Genomic DNA, 21,038 nt, shown 5'->3' with positions numbered 1-21,038 from the left:
TCTCTCATTGGCAAAATAGTGTAATATAAACTAATTAGTAGTGTGATGTGCTGGCCATATACATGGTGAATAATAAAGTGTGACTCAGTGGGATGTCACATGGCATCCAATGTGTTAAATTAACAAAAAATTATTTTCAAATTAGGATCAAGTTATTTTTTTTATAAACTAATGACTAAATTTCTGAAAATCTGGGTAAATTTTTACCTATTGTGTATATATATATATTTATATATACAGTGAAATTCCATTAACCTGACAAGCCAGCATATCAGGCTTGTAGTTGGGAGGTTATTGGTACATTGTTCTTTACCATCTTCATCAACTTCTGATAAAAACACTGAGGCTATTTGTAGCATAATGCATATGGTGATAATTGTTTAATAAAAGGTATTGTTGTCTTTGAGTATTTCTGCTTATCTTGTGTCAACTGCTTCGAAGTCAGAGAAAATTGAGTATTTGGACTCGCTGTGTTTAAGTATTTTAAACATTTTAATTTTTATTGATTCTGATAAAAACATTGTGGAAACAGTGGAAGACATGACGACATGATGCTGTGCTAGATAAAACCAGTTAGTTTGTTCATGATTTTTCTAAAGAATTCCAAAGACATTAGTGCACAGATTTGATATGAAAAGCAATAAATATTTAACACATTTAGAAACAATTATTATTATGGAAACAACTATAGTACATTACTGTTCATGTACTTTGATAATAGAGGTATTTTGTAATTTCAGTACGTCTATATTTATATGCAATAACAATGTACAAAGCAAGAATAGTGTACTCTTGTTTCACATCAACTAGAAGATAAGAATAGCCTGGAAAAATTGAAAGATGGCATGTTAAATGATCATAAAAAACATCTTAACTTGTAAAACTGTAGAAATCTATGTAAAATTGTGTCCAGGGATTGAAAAAACTTCCACTGTCTGATAAGGTGGAATATTTGATAATCCAGCATTGTCAGTCCTGATGATGCGGGGTAACAGAATTTCACTGTATATAAAACAGTCCTTTCTTTGTAATTGTCTAAAATAGATTAATAATAATCATTAATATGGCAATCTTTTCTAAGAATTTTTATAAATATTTAAATAATCTCTGGATATTAATTTTCATTTGTTGTATTTGAAATGAGTTTTAGAAAATATATTTTCAGAATATTTTAAACTACCCTGAAGATTTATTACTACTTACTCTATATTTTCTTACCTTTAAATCACTAGCTTTTTCAAATTCAATTACAACCCATCTAAAAATGAGAAACTTCAAATATTTTTTGGCAAAAAATACTGAATTGAAAATATCTAATAAATAGATAATTTGTTATGAAGTAGAGAGTAATTCTATGAAATAATATTTTGATGATTTTATTCTTTTATCATCATATTCTTAAAATATACATAGATTCTTTAAAGAATCAAGTATCATGTGTTGTCGTCACAAGCTTTAAAATGTATCTTTTTTATTCTCTTCAATATATTATATCATTTGAAAACTGTTGCGCAGCTTTAATAGCTATTAAAAAATATCTATTTGGAAACAAACATGAGAAATAAGAATTATATTTTGTTTTGTGAACAAAAAAATACTGTACTAACCTTCAGGATGACAACATTTAATATAATAAATTCACAGTTTTATAATCAGACATATGACACTACTATAAACAAAAAAAAAATTTGATAATTGTTTTCTTTTGTAATTTGTTTTCTGTCCATTCTTCATAAAGGAAAAAATATGACAATCATTCCACATTTTATGCTTACCTGGATTTAGTTTTGCTCGTTTTAATAAGAACATTTTCTATTTTAAAAACTCATTCAAATGCGAAATTGTTCATTAATTGACAGTAATATATAATTTGTAAGCATATAAAATTTAGTAAATAAAAATTGCAAATGTCAAACTAAATCTACAATTGAATATGTAGAGAATAAAATTTTATACTTGTCATATTAGTTCAAGTCTAATTTGATTTTTTACTATGGCAGGATCTACAAAGTTAATTGATGGAACATAACATCAATCAAAGTTTGTTTTGAAAAATTTATTAAACACAAGAAAAAGATAAATGATTATCTGAAAATAAATGGCGGATGATAACTGCAAATTCCAATTGTTATATAAAATTTAATTCATTTGTTAAGTGAATCCTATACCATCAGAAATGATTGTTGTCTTAAAGATTATTCTCAGTCCAATTGATTACTTAGCTAACATACCATATATTTCTGCCGATAAGGCAATAATTGAATCATAAAAAATGGCCCCCAAAATCCAGGGTCGTCTTATAGGACAGATATATAAATTTCAATCTAATTTTTTTGTAAGTTAAAACCATTATAAAAAACAGACAAACCATAATTATTTACTAGTAGAGAGTATGGCATGTCCACAAAATAGAATAGCCCATACAACGTTTTTGTGAATAGTCAAGATCATTACCCGAATGCCCGAATCAGTGCAAACGTTTGCAGCAATAGCAAGGCAGAAAATAAAATTTGTTCATTCGAAAAATTACAAATAGGACATAATTCTGCTATACAATATTATTATCCAGATGATGATCAAGTAGGACAACGCTATACAATATTATTATCCAGATGATGATCATTTATCTAAACTAAATTCATGGGCCATTAATAGTTTGGGGGTCGTCTTATAAGACAGATATATGCTAAAACTATGAAACTTTGACGAAATTTATGCCTCGTCTTATCTGCAGAAATATACAGTATTTCAAATAGAATGTACTCTAGATTTTAATGTGAACTTATCTCTATAAAAATAAAATATTTGTAAAATCTTGAAAATTATAATGAAATTATAGTGATTAACATAAAATTAAAAGGCAAATTCAATTTATTGATCATACTACAGTATATCAACAATGGAAATTCATCATTCAGTTTCTAAAAGCAACATTTAATAGTTTCCAAACTAGTTACACAGTTAATGTCATTACACCCAATTGCAATGTATATAACCATTTACTAACCATTAAGAAAGCTTTATAACTTAAAATTATTTTAAAAATAACACAGTTAGCATTTTGTTTTTGCTTATATAACCTGACAAAGTTATATTTACACTAAACTTACTGTAGTGTGACAAAATTCAATTCTTTCTGATTTTATTATATAATTAAGTTAAATTTCATCCAGGAAAAAAATTCATTTCTAAATATAAAAATTCTGTACTTTTCTATAATTATAATAATTTCAAAATTTTCTTAAGGGGGAAAAATATGTTGCTTTGAATGATACCATAATATGATTGAAATATCATTCATATAATATTTTAATTGATTCTCCATGAACGACTTTCCTACAATTTTTTTTTTAATTTTCAACTAATTATGTACTCCTCTGAATCAATTACATTCTAAGATATTATGAATTAAACTGTAAGCTTTTCTGTTGATGAAAATGGATAGTATATAAAATAAAAATCACTTTTCTTAGTAATATCAAAAAATTCTATAATTGAATTTACTAATTAAATGTCTATAGCATATATTTATGGAAGGTGATCAGATTTATATCATTATACAGATATTAACAAATATAAACTGCATAATAAACATATTCTTAAAAATATTTAAAATGACCTTTTGTAATTATTACTGTAAAAAGATATGAAAAAACTATCTTCATTTCTAAAATCTCATTCATTCATGGAAGAATCTAGTTGTTTAACAAATAACTTAATCCATTATTTATAAATTAAAATTTCTGACTGAAAAATTAAAAAATTAATCCGAAATTTTTAATTTTAATCAGAAATCTAATTTGTACTGAAGTAACAGACAATAAATATGCAATAAAAATTTTACTATGTCTAAACAAAAATTTAATTTGTTCTATGAGTGTAAATTTAATAGACAAAATTTAAACAATGATTATAACTATAATAATTATGTATGAATGTGAAAATGCAGCAGCTCGTTGATTCAAAGCTATATGAAATAGTGATAATATTTTCTATTAAATATTGATCTTTAAAACAAAATATTTTTGCAAAAATATATTCAAATCAGCAAGAATAAAACTTAATAATCAAATTAGTCATATAAAACAACATTTGAATAGGCTGCATATCTGTTATTTATCATCTAATAAACTGTAAAGATCAATATTGTCAATTTTGCAATTATAAAAACAATGTGCTATTTATTGAACATTTATCAATAATGTTTATTCACATAGTTAATTTTTTTAAGTACAAAAGTTTAGATTAGCATAATAAAAAAAACCAGCAAACATCTAATGCTGTTTTGTAATTTCAACTGCTACATTCACATTTAATCTTAGAAAGTGCATATAATATATTTACATTTACCATTTTTTTCCTATAAAAAACTATCCAATTTAATTTCTTATAACTATCTAAATAAAAATAATAATTAATTTCAAAAAATCTGATCACCTTATACAAAACAATATCAAGGACAAGCACAAATTAGAAACAAAAATTCACAAGGAATGTACTTTTTAATATGACATTTCAGAGGAATGCATGCTAGTGTGGTGTGTGTGTCTGTGTATATAGATATAGATATAATTTTTTTTTTTCTTTTTGCATCAATAGCTAAGAGGATTTTGTGCAAAAAAAGAAATAAGATACACTATATGAAATCTGCACCTTCACTTGTTGCATGACAAAAATTCCTAAATATTGTGAACGATATGAATCATTGTTCTATAGCAATGGTATGTAAATTCAAATACCTGCAATAAAATAAAGATGAATAAGATAGAAAAATAGGAGTTTGTTTCGTTTTCCTTTACATGAATTTTATGTACCTTGATAAAAAGTGAAGAGGGTACAGAGGCTACAATTAAGGCTAAATGCAAGGCTTTTTACTTGGGGGTTCATCAGTGGCCTCCAAACTACTATTGGATACCTCACTATCTTCGCCAATATTCAAGTGTGCATTGTAGATGTTTTTATCAACGGGTTCATTTGAAGAATCATCTTGATCCAATTGTTTCAATGCATCACGTACAGATTTGTCTTTATCTGAATGATTGCTGCTTGACTTTCCGTTTGGAGTTGCATCTTCATCATATTTAGGTAAATCATCGAGAATAGATGGTTTCAGCTCTCTTGCCAAGAAATGTGTCCACAGTGCCAATTCTACTTTATGAGGAGTCCACTTGGTTTCTTTATCTGGAAATTAAATAAAATTAGATTTCAAATAAATCTATTTTTGTTTAAGAGAACAATTTTGAATATTTATACCATGCTCGTTTAAACGATCACTACATGCTTTTATTTGTGCAGTATAGTTCACATATTCTGCTAAAGTATAATCTGTAGTTTCAATTCCTGGGGTAGACAACATACTTTCATCAGCCATGAATGGAGCATGTTCCGGATAACCAGCTGCTAGAATTGCTAATGTATGGAGGGAAAAAAGTTCAATATAAAAATTAATTTTTTTTTTCATAACTGAAAGTGTAATGTAAATTTCAATTATTTTTTAAATAATTTGTAATGAAAAACTTACCTGATGCAGATGCAGGACCAATACCTTTTAAACAAGTAAGTGCATTTATAGCTTTAGTGATATTTGGAACTTTTCTGAAAGCTTTCTTGCTTGCCTTCAATACTGCAGTTTCTGTATTTATGCGCACCAAGTCCATGAGACAAGGACGGAATTTTCCTCTCTAATATAATAATTAAGTACAGTTTAATAGTTAATTTTAAACCCATAAAATAATACACAAAAATATGATATACATATGTTACTGTGAAAGACCAATATGTGGCAAATGTCGAGATTCTCCGGCGAATGTCAGCATTCACAGTCATTTCGTACATACACGAAACATTTGGTAAATATCATTATTTCTCATTTACACTGGTAAATGTCGACACTCAACATGCACCAATGGTGAATGTTCAATAAAAATATTTTTACAATTGCATTTAGTCGTGGAACACTTCTTTTTGCAATCACAGCATGTATAGCCTTGCCTTCCACTTCTCGAATTAGTTGCAGCTGCTTCTCTCAGGAACAAATCTTACCTAACCTAACCAACCTAACCTAACATTGCACGCACCAACAAACCTTGCATAAGACTGATAAGCAGTAGTGTTCGAGAGTATAACAAATAGATGTGGGTTTTCATTTTGACCGCCATCAAAGCTTATCTGTGCTTGTCGACATACACCGGCAATTGTTTGAATGTATAATTATATAATGAAATTTCAGTCTTACACAGACATATTTTGTATGTGTTGACATTCACCAGAGAATATCAACATTCACTAATTTCAGTCTTTTACGGTGACACATACATACACAGGATGTCATGTAATTGGTGGTATAAATGGGCAGGTGGTAATTCTAAATGAAATACTGAATTAAAAATGTAGAATAAAATATTTCATATGAGGCTTTGTTTCCAAGAAAATTAGCTCTGAAAGTTTATCAAGTATAAATGATCAAGATTCAACTTAATGGATGTTGCTATATGCTATTTTTATTATTGAGTGTTTTGAAAGCAATTCCATTACTTGATGTACAGTAGACTCTCCCCTATAACATGGTAGATAAGTTCTGTGTTATAGGGAGGTTTACTGTATTTGCAAACATTGTTGATGTTATATTTTTTTTTATATCATTCTTATTCTTCTCTTATGCTTATTCAATCAAATTCTTAGTTTCTATCAAAGTGCCAATATGACTATATACAGCAATCAAGAGTATATAGACATGATTCTTATGTTGAGTGCATGTGGCAGCAATGCTTCTACTGCTGCTAATTATTACAAACACAGATATCCTAATCTTCACTATCTCATTAGGAGAGTTATTCAGAGAGCAAAATGAACTCTCATAGAATGCGGTTCTTTTGAATCAATTTATTAATATGGGAGTTGCATCTGATGACTTAACTTAAAATGTTAGTAGACAGAATTTATATGAAATCTGGTGAATTGAATCTTTATCAAGTGCACATGTACTGTACATGATAAACTTTCAAAGTCATTTTTCTTAGAAACAAATCCTCGCAAGAAAAAAATGTTATTCTGTTTTCAATTCAGTATTTCAAGTAGAATCACCACCTTTCCATTTGTATCACCAGTTATACAAAACATGGTTTAACTCTGAATAAATGAATGATTTTATATACATACACAAACACACACAAACACACACACACATACACACACACAAGAGAGTCATAAATCCGAATCAATTGGGAACTGGGGTTGTTCGGATTAGTGATTTGTTCGGATAACCAATTATGCACGAAAAAAAAATATTAACCTGTCCGATGTTCAAATTTTTCTCCATTGCGTGTCGCTTCGTGTTGAATTTTCGTCGATTTTAAGCCTAACGAAAATTTTTATAATAATAATCGAGGCTACTGTATCGTTAAAAATTATTTCTTTGTTTTGTACAAACAAAATAAATATATTGAAAAATATAAAAACATGAAAATTATACTTTAAAAGTAAATCTAGTATCAAAAACGTTCAATTCAGTACGACACAGTCCGACTGAAAATCGTTTGGATAACCGGCGATTCGGATTAATGACTCTCTACTGTATATATATATTATATAAAATCATTCATCTATACAGTAAGGAGGAATTTGGTTTCAAGTTCTACTCTAAATAATCCTTTTCTTCCAAAAATTCTAAATTAAATTTATTATAATTATTAAAATTATGAGATGGTGGCATAACTGCCTACCTCTTGTCAAATTACTTCATATCTAATTCTTGAAATTAGCCTTATTGTATCCCAACAGTACATGATTTGTTTGGTTTCACTTTAAATAATAATAAACTTTGTGGATTTGTTAGTTTATACCTAATTCAATGTATTCATGTATTTTATCTGGGATACAATTAACTTTTAAAATCATCCTAAGTGACAAAGAAAAATTATCATTCCATAATATTGAATGTTTATCAAGAATTTATTTTCAAATATTTTCAAAACTGTGTCTATGGTGCACTAGGATTTCAAAGTACCAAACAATCTTACATTGTATAACATTTTAGTTCTATTAGAATTTTGAATATCAACAGCATATAAAAAAATCAAATAAATACCATACTGAGTAGCAAGGAGTATACTGTTCCTGGAGATTATAAGTGATGGAGATTGAAGGAACTAAATTTGTCTTCACATGTATTTTTTAATGTGTAAAACACTGTCAGCCATTTTAATCAAAAAATTTATATAAATTTAGAAATTCAGTTTACAGTAATTAAAATCAATTTTAAAATTCATATTTTAAATATTATCCTAATATAGTTTTAACTGTGTTTAGTTTAATTTTCCTATCAAAAATATAAATCTCATAACTGATGAAAACTTTCATTTAACAATTTAAAAAATTATTTTAACCTTTGATGTGATAAATTTTCTAGAATGTCTGACACTATAAACTGGAAACGTCTATTAAATTATTTATATTTTAATTCAATATAAAATTTTAGTTTATATAAATTATACTTTTTAAATATGTTCATGTTTTCCACAGTAATAAATATTTAAATATGAGAACACTTATCCTTAATCATTGTACAACAGTACAATAAATGTGGTAACATTCTAAAATTTTACTAAGGATCAAAAGCAGCATAGGTTACTCATAACAGTGAACAGTGGTTTAATAGTATGATTAAAGGAATTACTATATATTTTCATTTTTGTATCTTCAAATTTATTATGTATGTTATCATCAGCAGTTTGCTATAACTTCTTAAATCTCATATATCATTAAATATTAAGAGTTAACAATGAAAATAGTGAGAAAAAACAATGTATATTTTATATCATTTGGTAAAATGAAAATAAAAAATGTCCCTCTCTCTCTCTTTTGGAAGACATAAAAGTATTAAAATATACAAAATTATTACAATGACATAAATTTATTAGATTTGAAATACATTATTTAAAGTTGTTCTGAACAGCCCAAAATCTTGTGGCTTCTGACAATGAAATCTAGGTAAACTTTTAAGTAAAATTTATTTTATTCAGCTGTGATGATATTTTTAATAAGTTATTTAATGTTATTAAATTTATATAAGTATAATACTAATGCTAACATTTACATAATTATAAATATAATAAATTTAGATCATAACTATTTGCTATTGTGCATGCACTTATTTTGATATTTAAAATGTGTTTTAGTCTTTTACATTCAGAATTTGTGTATTGTAGCTAAAATGTAATCTTGAGCATTGTATACTTCACAATTTAGTCTTATATAAAAACCAATTAATTAAAAACACTACAAAATACACAACTCTCAACACAAGAGAACAGAAAATAAGTTTGTCAACATTCATCTCATCATTTTATCAAAAAGGATCATAACAGAACTATAAGTGCAGAATATGTCCAACTGCTCAAATGGGGTTTTGAGAGAAATTAAAACAGTCTTGGGAAAATTTGTGATAGAAAATCAATATTACAGCAACAGCTGCAAAGGAAAACAACAGAGACTGTCAGCTCATATAGAAAGTTAAGCTGTACAGATACCTAAGAGAAATTCATATGGAAGTCACTAGAGCATATATCCAGCAAATTTATTTCAGACAAAATCTTTCCATATATAATCTCTTGAAGAATAATAAAGGTGAAATAAACCCCACGAAAAGGTCAGGAGTAAACCAAATACCAATAATTGAGAAAAGGTTGAACAGATGGACAGATGGAGTATGTAGATGAAATATTATAATCAGTTATGGCAAGAATCAAAGAACACTGGTCCAAAGAATGGCAAATGGCCATGGCAATAGCTGTTTATGCATTGGAGCCGAAAATAGAGGTAACTTGAAAGTGGCTAAAATCATAAAACCTTCTTATTGCATTGGCAGTTTAAGACAAGGAAGGGTGAGAGATTTAGAAGTGTGTTGAGAAGTCCCATAGCAGTTTGATCAGGAGCATACTAATTGAATAGTAACAAATCATGTCATGTGTCATCAGTGTATTTTTATTTTGTGTTATTTGTTTTATTTTAATTCTTGTGTCCATTGAAGTCACATGTCATTTTGCTATGCTCAAACAGCTCCTATGAGATTACTTTGCATCACAGAAATTTTTGTATGGTTCAAACTCTGAAATCCATTCCATTCAAGATTTGCTTGTCTCAAATTGGAAGATAATATTTAAAAAATTTGAAAATATAGTTCATTAAAATATTTTTAATGGTTTTATGGTGTCTTGAACTCTCGTTACAATATCAGTTTGCATTCATAAACATAAAAATATAATTGAATTAAAAAGAAATAATTAATAATAATGATAAAGTCAAACTTTAAAAAAAATTTTTTGACTATCTTTCTGCAAAAAATTGTTACATTTCTTAAATAATTTTTCAGAAAAAACTGCATGACCATTGTCGTCATAAATCAATTGTGTGTTTTTGGATGTCAAAAAGTCCATTATCATCTCATGCTAAAAATAGGTCATTTGTGGCATCAGTGATGATTTCAATTTTATTTCTATTAATCAATGTACAAATAAACACTCATCAAACCTGATAATATTAATCCATTACATCATCAACTGCCGTAAATAATCGGGCTATAAACGATTAAAGATTATAAATAAATTTGGCACTTGAGGTAGGCGTTAGGCGCCATCTCTTATTAAAATTAATAATTATAATAATTTAAATAAATTTATATTAAATTTAATAAGAGTTGGCACCTAACATCTACCTCAAGTGCCAAATTTATTTATAATCTTTAATCGTTTATAGCCCGATTATTTATGGCAGTTGATGATGTAATGGATTAATCAATGTATTATGTCAAGTTTACATAATTGCATATGTTAACCTATGATGATGAACTATGCTTAAAGAGCATGTTTAATGTGTTCTTTTAATTAAAAGTTTTACAATAATGTGTGTTTAGTGTTTACGGCAAATCACAAAGTAAGCCTATAGAATTATTTATAAGATTTAATTTAAATTTCCTAAACTACATAGTAATACCATATTTTACGGACTATAAGACGCACCTGAATTTTGGAGGCAATTTTTCCAAGAAAAAAGTGCGTCTTATAGTCCGTAAAATACGGTAATTATTAATTCATTAGTAAATTGTTTTATTTTGTGGGCAATAATTTTCGAGGAAATTGTGTGTATGTTCTTGGAAAGTTTTAGGCCTGAAAATTTTCCTCACCTCCGAAAAGAACTAGTGTCACTCAATATGCCTCACATGTTACATCAAAAGTGAGTAGACTTAGTAGCTCTATAATAGATAATATATTAATGAAAAACTTTGTATTAATATAAAAAGACAAAAAATATCTACAAATTCATAACATTCTTTGATTTTAATTATTATAATGAAATAAACAAAGTGATTAAAGTTCAAAAATTTAGTTGATTTATTTCTAAAACTATAGAGGGTAAACAATTCTTCATAAATCTCAACTATTAGAATCAATTTTTGGCATGTTATCAGATTTTATTTAAGAATAGTATTTAAAAAAATTAAGAATTTAAAAGTATTAAGAAAATTTATTTATCTCCACTCAGTTTTATCATGTATACTATTTCCAACTTAAATATAAAAAAAAAAAAAAAGAATAATGACAAATCTTCCTTCATTTGCTCAAATATTGTAAACATTGAAAATGAATGAATAAGTCAAAAGAATTTGTTTCTAAAATAAATATTGCTCCATTAATTCCATTCCATTACTCCATTATAAAATGTAGTAAACATAATTAAGGAATTTTTAATACTTAGACTTGTAATAATCATTTAAAAATCTCTAATGTACATATAACGAAAGGATTTTTTGTCAATATATATAAATTTAATTTTAGTTAATGTTCTCAGTATCCTACAACAAAGTTGTTTTTTCCTTTTATACATTAATAAATCTCTATTTGCTAATGTGTAGAACTTAAAGTTTTAAATTAAAATTTTATAAAATTAAACTGTCAATTATTAAATAGCTTTTTTTTAGTTGTACTGATAGTTAATATTCAAAAATTATTTAGCACTCAGAAGTAAATGTGTTATAGATTGTCAAATAATTAACTTGAAAAATGGTACTCAAATCTCATACTGATTTCATCAATATCTTTTATATCCAGTACAAAATAATAACTAAGCATACTAATTAAACATGGATAAATAGAAGAAAATCATAAAAATTTATTTATAGTCAAATTAATACTCACTATTAGTTTCCATTTTGTTATTTGAATCAATTCTTCATGAGTAATATGAGGTTGTTTCCTTGAGTGAATGATTGTAGGTAGTTGTTCATGATACCTTTTCAAAAAATAATTAAACAACAAAATTATTATTATAATGATCAAGTAGATATAACAATCTGAAATTAACAAATGTAGTATTACAAATACTACATTTGTTAGAAATACAAATGTATCATTAAAAAGCAATTATTATATTTAATAAAATTATTATGAATAGCATACATTAATATATTTTATACAACGGTAAATAAAAGAAAATTTTAATTTGTGAAACTTTTCAAGATTACTTGTTTAACTTCAGATATAAAATGTATAGAGTTGATGATCTACATCAGCGATGAACAACTTTTTATAGATGTAGGCCACAAACAGAACTTCATAGGCTTCTGTGAATCACATGCAGTTTCTCTTATGAAGTTATAAGCTTTAAGCCTGTTGAGTACCAACATACTCTGTAACCACTAGTATACTATGTACTAATGATATGCAAACTAGTAACATTATAGTTTATTCTCATCTTTTTACTTGTTGAGTTTAGTTTGAATGTTCATCATCACAAATACCAGTCTAATTCTTCTTTAGTTTTCTGCTGGTTTTAGCAGGTCCAGTAAGCACCAGTTTCTTTTCATGCTAGTCTAGCTGTGCTGTTGTTTTAGCTTCTTATAACAACCCTCTTTTAAGTCTCCTTCTCCCTCATTTCTTTTTGCCTGCAACCATTCCTTCCATAATGTCATTCCATAAGCCTTCTTCTCAAATCATGTGACCCATCCAATTAGCTTTTCACCTCTTTATTGTCTCTAATATGTACTTTTTCACCCATTCTTCTTAGGACTTCTCATTTCTCATCTTATCGCTCCATCTGACTTTCTTTATTCTTCACCACATCTCTAGAGTCTCTATTCTCCTAATGGCACATTGTCTCAAGGTCCAAATTTCAGCATCATAGAGGAAAACACTCCAGATGTAGTATTTGACCAGTTTTTTTCTCAATTCTAATTTCAGATATCCACACAAAATTGTTTTCATTTTGATAAATGCCTCTTTCATCATTTCAATTTTCCTCTTGATTTCTTCCCACTTCTGCATTCGGAGTCAAGCCAAACACCCAAGTATCTAAACCCATTTACTTGCTCTACTTTGTCACAATTTATATGGATGTTGTTGACCTTTCTTTCCTTTTCTCCAATTCATAGCACTTTGGTTTTGCTAATATTAATTTTCATTTTGAAAGCATCACACCTCCCTCTCTAGCCCACTCAGAATCTTTTTCATTTTACCCTCCCTCTCTGCCAGAATTGCCATACCTTAAGCACTGAATCTGTCATTCCCCAATTTTAATGCATTACTCTTCCTCTAGATACTCCATAATCATCTCTTCCAAGTATATGTTGAAAAGAAATGGTGAGAAGTAACACCCCTGCCTAACATCCTTTTCAATCTTGATTTCCTCACTGTATTGATCATCTACTTTAACTACTGCTCTCTGATATTTGTAAAGTTTAGTATTAATCTCCTGTCCTTCCAATCTACTCCTTTCTTCCTCAAAATGTCCATCAACCTTTCCCAGTCAATTTTGTCAAATGCTTTCTCAAAATCTAAAAAACAATGTATCATTCTCCTATGGTTATCAGCATTTCTATTGCTTCTCTAGTGCCTCTTCCCTTTCTGAACCCAAACTGTTCTTCCCTTATGAATGGGTTCAGTTTTCTTTAAGAAGCCTTTCTCTAATATTCTTAGAAGGATTTTTGGGGTATGAAAAATAAAATATTCTTCAGAAAGATGTCGGACCAAGTACCTACAGTACCTGTATATCAGGGGTGGCCAACAAGTCGACCGCGGTCGACCGGTCAACCGCAAAGGCTTTAAAAGTAGCCCGCGAAGCCAAAGTTGAACAATTTGTTCTAACTTAAATAAATGTTTGAAATTCTTAATTCTATAATTTAATCTTACAATAATAAATTATTTGTGAAACATACACATACTGTTTATATTTATCCTGATAAGATAAACAATGTAGTAATACTGAACGCGCTCTGTCGGCGCTAGTTGGTAGCTGTGTGGCCGCGTGTCTCAACTTGCTTTTTCTCTGTAGCGAACATAGACAGGGCGCATATCAGTATCAGTGTGTGTTACAGAGTTAGATAGTAAAGTGACAGCCAGTGAAGTGACAGTCAGTGATAGCGAACAGAAGTAAGTATGTTAGTTATTGTTTTAAATATTCCGTAATAATATCTTTAGTAGGTAAATTCTAAAATAATATTTAACCCTATTATTTTAGAATGAATAATCCAAGTACAAGCCGGAAAAAAACGTATCATTATCACAGTAGATGGGAAGAAGATTATTTCTTTACTATGATGAAAGATAAATGTATCTGTTTTATTTGCAATGCAACAGTAGCTTTGTCTAAGAAAGAAAACGTTAAAAGACATTATCTAACAAATCATAAAAATTACGAAGAAGATTATCCACGTGGCACTGCGTTAAGAAAAACAAAAGTGCAACAACTGAAGGCACAAATAACTGCACAACAAAATAGTTTTTTAAAATACAATACAAATTCGAAGACAGCTACGATTGCTTCATTCAAAGTTGCTGAAACTTTGATTAAACACAACAAACCGTTTCAAGATGGGGAAATGTGGAAAGAGGCATTCATTAAAGCTGGAGAAGAATTGTTTCAGAATTTTAAAAATAAATCTGAAATAATGACATCAATCAAAAATATGTCGTTATCGCGAAATACAGTTATGCGTAGAACAGAAGGAATGAGCCGAAATCTTGAAGACATTTTACATGAAAACATTAATAAATGCGTTGTATTATCACTGCAGTTTGACGAATCTACGGACTATATCGGTACTGCACAATTATGTGTTTTTATTCGAATGGTTTTCGATGATATGTTGGTTACAGAAGAATTATTAACTATTATTCCAATGCATGATCGCACAAGAGGTCAAGATATCTTTGATTTATTTAAAAATTATATTGCACGAACAAATTTTCCAATCTGCAAGTTGGTATCAATAACCACTGACGGGGCTCCAGCAATGATTGGCAACAAAAGTGGCTTCGTTGCTTTGTGTAAAGGTGATGATGACATTCCAAATTTTATTGACTATCATTGTATCATACATACTCAAATATTATGTTCAAAAGTGTTAAAATTCAATCATGTTATGGATGTTGCATTTAAAATTGTAAATTCCATAAGATCTAAAAGTTTGTCACGTCGTCAGTTTCGCGCTTTGCTGAATGAATGCGGTGAAGAACACAATGAACTGTTACTTCATACTGATGTAAGATGGTTAAGTCGTGCTACATTTTTAGCAAGATTTAGAGAACTTCTGCCACAAATAACCTCATATTTACAATCTAAAGGTGATTCATATCCGCAATTAAATGATCAAGAATGGCTTCTCGATCTTGCTTTTTTCTGTGATGTTACTGAAAAATTAAACCAATTAAATCAGCAACTACAGGGTAAAGGTAAAACAATAATACATATGATTAGCATTTTGAAGTCATTTAAGGAAAAATTAAATATGCATGCAATGCAACTAAAGCGTCGTGATTTAAAACACTATCAAAATCTGGCAGATGAATCTAAAAATAACAAGACTGTTGCTTACGACAAATATGCTGATGTTATTGGAATGCTTCTAAATGAATTTGATAGAAGATTTCTCAAACTAAGTGAACTTGAAGATATTGCCTGTTTTTTATCTTACCCATTTAATGACATCGACATTGAAAGTCTTGCTCAGAAACTTCACAATTTTCTTAATACTACAAATATAGCAGAATTAGAAGAAGAAATACTAAATATTAAATGCGATATAAATCTAAAATCAATGGTTTCAGATAGCAATTTTTGGAAACTAATAAGCAAAGATAAATATCCAAATATTTGGACAATTGTTGCTCGTTTCAATGCCTTCTTTGGCTCCACATATTTATGTGAATCCGCATTTTCTTATATGAATGCGATCAAAACAAAACAGCGATCACAAATAACGGATCTACATTTAGAGTCATGCTTAAGAATTGCTTTAAGTTCATATGAGCCAAATTTTGAGAAACTTGCTGCTCTTATGCAATGCCAGGTTTCATCCAAATAAAAATTGTATGCTTAAAATTTGTTTTGTTCGTATTTATTTCTTGACATTGTTTTTTTTTAAATTTTAATAAATATTGTTGGAATTCATAAAATAAAAAATATATCGTAGGCTTAGATTGCAAACCTGCTAACTCATATTCAGCATATCTTGCACAACTTTCTTAAAACGCATAAATTTTTTGCTTGTCACGTGATTTCAATGAAATAGGTGCATAATAGCGGTGTTTCATAGCCAATGTAAGGTGTTTTTCTCTTTCTAATAGTGTGAAAATGTAATTTTTGACCAAAAGTGGAGGTTTGCAATTTAAATCGGTGATATAATGACTTCTTTAATTATCTTCTAAAATTTTAAAATTATTTGCCCATATCCATAGTTGACCGCAGACTATATTTTATGGAAAAAGTAGCCCCTAAAAGCTAAATGTTTGGCCACACCTGCTGTATATCATAGATCATGTTGCAAAGCCTGGCAATTTTCTTAATACCATTTTCATTTAATAAATTCTATAGAGATACCAACCTAATTAGGATTACATAATGAAGAAGAAGAAAAAAAATAAAATAAAATTATATTGCCAAAGCTCTAAAGGCTGTATATTAGGACCTCACATGCTATGTGCAGCCCACAGACTGCAGATTATTCATCATTGATCTATATAAATTCGAATTTCTATCTTAAGTTTGATTTGGACTCAACTTTTCCTAACTCAATTTATTTAAAATCCAATTTATAAAACTTTAAATTTATGCATCAAGCTGGTCTCTATTTTAAAATCACATTAAAACTGGAAAAAAAAACTAAATTTTTATATTTGAGAACATCTATAATATCAACTCTTAAATAAACTAGCATTTAAGTTATGTTATGTTACTGGTATGCTAGATATGCATATACTGACATTCATGATTATGCATGACTTTTAATTGTAAAGTTTTATTTTGTTTTTGATATAGCTAAGCAGATTTTGCAAGTATTAATCTAGAATATTTTATCAATAAACAGTGAATTTAGTTGAAAATGACTTCTTTCAAATGCCACTTTTTCTGCAATAAATAAGAGTATGTATTCTAGTTTTATTTTATTTTTTTAACAAAAATACAGTAAAAATATTTTGGGGTGAATCCAATGCCAAAGCATGGCTTAAATTCACTAAATACTTTTTATAAATATTCTGTGTTGAAATAGAATGCTTCTTCTATGCCACAAAATGTGATACAATATGAGATTACTACATATACTTCTGATAAGTAGCACTGAGTTCAGCGTTAACGTAGATTCTTCTTTTTATTGCAAGTACTTTCGACGAAAAATTACGATCGTCGTCTTCAGGCGAATGTGGAAAGAACAAATTTGAAAGAGGCACGTGCTGAACATTCCAAACCGATAACGGAAGATTTTCGTTGGCGAATTTTTAAAAATAATGTATTCTTTTAGCGTTCGGTAACTTCGCCGGTTCGAAGGAGATTTTAAATCGGCACGATTGATGGTGCATGCGCTGAAAAGCACACACGCTACGTGTGCGCTTGTCGGCGTGTTTGAGTGTTTATGCGCTTGTAAAGTGTGACCCAAATTTCGGGCAAGTCCAGGGTGGGGACGTTGCATGCCTCTGCTGTTATTGTGAGGATCGCTTCCCAGATGAATATTATTTTTCTATTGTTGGAGCTTTTTAGGAGCGCTGTTTCTGACCAAAGCGGAGTGTAACCTTGTTGTAGAACTTTTCTGGTCAGCTCTGTTGTTTGCCTTCCTTTATTTATATCATCCTGGTGTTCCGCAATACGGCAGGCGATCATTCTTGCTGTTGCCCCTATATATTTCTCTATTTCTCCTGTTGTTGGATTTTCTAGTGGCACCGCGTAGACCCCCAATTTTTCTAATGCGCTGATTTTGTCTCGGTCGTTGCATATGCTTCTGCGTAGGTTGGGTAGAGGGGTCAAGGGGAGCACGAAGCCGTACCGCTGGAATATACGGCTAATGAGTATGGACTGTGCTCCTAGATATGGTAATGTTGATGGTACTATTGCCATTTCTTTTTTGTTGTGTAGCGTGGTGAACGGGTGGATGGAGTCGTTCACTCTATGCAGTACATGCGTAAATTTGGCGCCTGTAAACCCAGCGTGATGTACTGCCGTTCGTATGATTTCCAATTCATCGTTTATTAGGTCCTGCGATGAGGGAAGCAGTATCGCCCTTCTGATGAGAGCTGCTATGGTGACATTGATATACCGCGATGGTTGGAAGGCGTCAGCTGGAGTGATGTGGGGAATCATGTCGGACTTGTGGTATACCGCAAACCGTGGTCCTTCCGGCGATTTCTGTATCCGCATATCCAGAAATGTTGTTGTCTGGTTCCGCTCCTTTTCCCAAGTGAATTTGATGGTGGGATAAACGCTTGATAATCGCTGCATAAATCGGATGAATTCTTCCTCTGAATTTCTCCATACTACTAGGATGTCGTCAACATAGCGTAGGTATAATAGAGGGTAGCAAATAGTGAGCGGTGCGTTGAAAGTTTTTTGCTACACGTCCCTCATGACGAGCTCGGCCAAGACTGCAGAGAGAGGGGTGCCCATAGGGACACCCTGTTTCTGGAGATAGATTTTCTGGTTGAAGCAGAAATAATTGTTTTCAGTGACGAAGATCAACGCTTCACGAATATCTAGTACCTGCTGAACTGTGAGACCTTTCTTAAGGAGCATAGCATTGGCTAGCATTACGGCTTCAAAGGTGGGGACGGAAGGGTATAGAGATATCACGTCCATTTTGTAAAAGGTGCAGGTGTTGATGTTTGCTCTTGTGACGTTGGCTTCGATGGTGGTCTTGGCGTCTATGGAGAAGGGAGTGACAAATGGTGACTCCGGGAGCAGCTCTCGTAGGAGCAAAAAACTTTCAACGCACCGCTCACTATTTGCAATAATTAGTGCAATAATGAAGTGCAATAATTAAATAATTCTTTTTTGTTTAAGTTCGTTGTAACTGATGATGGCTGTTTAAAACAGTCGAAAACATTATTATTAAATAGTTTTTATTGCTGGAAACATTACGGTTTTTGTTTTTTTAATAATACTTTTTCCTAAATATTCTGTGATGAAGCAGAGTTAATTTTGTATTATTTTGATGATAATGAAAATAAATGTTATATTGTCAATTTGAATTTAATTTAAAGAATTAGAAATATTACATTTTGATGAATTAAAAGTTAAAACTACACAATTTTTTTTTATATATGCTCAATTGAAAAATCAACTTAAAAATTTCATACCATTGAAGAATTAAATAGACTTTTAATGGTTTTGTCAAACTTTTTCATACATAAAACTCAATTTGTTTAGATAAATTTCAGACACGTGCATTTAAGAAATCAGTTTTCGTTTATCAAAACATTAAAAACTTCAAGAAATTTTAGATATTTTAAAAATTATAATAGAGACAGTGAAATTTCATTAAGTTTAAAACTTATTCTTAATTATCTAATTATCTAAATACTTTGAACATTATCTTTAAAGCTTTTAATTAAATTAAATCCTTAATAATAACTGATAAAGTGAAAAAATGATTAAAACTGAAATTACAGGTTTTAATTAATATTTAATAAGATGAAAAAAATTTATTAATAATCTGTTAATGTATTTTTAATTAGTAAAAAAAGCTGAGCAAGCAATTAAAATTAACTTGATAAGAAATTTATAAATATCAATCTGTCTATTTGCTTTAAATGGAAAAGATAAAAACTGCATTAGTGCAGCTGCAGTTGTTTTAAATATCTCATGGCACATTCTGTAATCAATATCTCGGCACTTGAAGAAAAATCAATATCAACCCTTCTTTTTGAAACTTTTCCTAGCAGCAGCACATTCCAGAAAGACAGACAGACAGAAAAAATGATGTTTTTGAAATAATGAAATGAAATCTTTATAAAATTTAATTTGTGGAAATATTAATATAAAAAACTTTTACGAATATGAAAATCATTTCAAAAAATGTTTTTAATGCAGTAATAAAATTCAATAAACAATATTATTTCTATTGAAATTTTATATTTTAGAAGTAATAAAAATCACATGAATGTCATTCCAAAATTATAAATACAAATTTACTTGTTTATATTATAAAGTAATTTTATACTATCAGATTTATTGTAAAATGTATATTTAAATTACTACAGAAGTAAATATAAATATATTCAGATTAATATATATATATTTATATATCAAACTATAAAAGTTAAAGTAAAAATAAAGAAAAGTACAGTGTATTTTCAATATAGAGAAATAATCAAATGATAAAGCTGGATTCATTCTCAGACTATAACTTACTTTATCATTTGATTATTAGTGTAATTTAAGTTTAGTTTTTTTTTTTTTATATTATAAAATATAACAACTATTTTGAAAAATTACTACTAATGAACTGGAAAACTTTATGATAATGACATATCTCTTGTTCTAGCAATTTCAACACTAAAAAATACAGAAAAATAAAAAGGTGGAATAGCAATGAAATGGTTACCTTATATAATTCAAAATTTGATCAAAAACGAAATTACAAAAGAATGGGAGCAAAATAATCAATACGTTAATTTATATTTAAAAAATAGACATAATAATTACGGTATATTAAGCAATGAGAACTTTTTACATCTAGAAAATACAAACAATTATATTAAAAAAGGAATCATTTATTCGAC

The 21,038-nt window shown here is 28.9% G+C and overlaps 1 protein-coding gene across 2 annotated transcripts in view; it reads right to left on the bottom strand.

Moving 5' to 3' along the window:
- Positions 1 to 2,853: 2,853 nt before the first annotated feature.
- Positions 2,854 to 21,038, bottom strand: part of LOC136973320 (uncharacterized) — a 46,779-nt gene continuing 28,594 nt past the window's right edge. Inside the window, exons 2-6 of one of the 2 annotated variants that reach the window (XM_067268053.1) lie at positions 12,192 to 12,285; positions 5,522 to 5,681; positions 5,254 to 5,409; positions 4,815 to 5,181; positions 2,854 to 4,739 (exon numbers count right to left, since the gene is read on the bottom strand). In XM_067268053.1, coding sequence (XP_067124154.1) covers positions 4,856 to 5,181; positions 5,254 to 5,409; positions 5,522 to 5,681; positions 12,192 to 12,285 — 736 coding nt within the window. In that variant the 3' untranslated portion in view covers positions 2,854 to 4,739; positions 4,815 to 4,855. Of the gene's footprint in view, positions 5,182 to 5,253; positions 5,410 to 5,521; positions 5,682 to 12,191; positions 12,286 to 21,038 lie in introns of both variants that reach the window. The other variant, XM_067268052.1, reaches the window with a different exon arrangement.

Source organism: Centruroides vittatus, unplaced genomic scaffold (assembly GCF_030686945.1).
Source record: "Centruroides vittatus isolate TY-2023 unplaced genomic scaffold, ASM3068694v2 contig_3131, whole genome shotgun sequence".
Classification (NCBI taxonomy): Eukaryota; Metazoa; Arthropoda; class Arachnida; order Scorpiones; family Buthidae; genus Centruroides; species Centruroides vittatus.
Note: the sequence above shows the minus strand (reverse complement) of the source record. Positions and strands in the feature narration are given on the sequence as shown.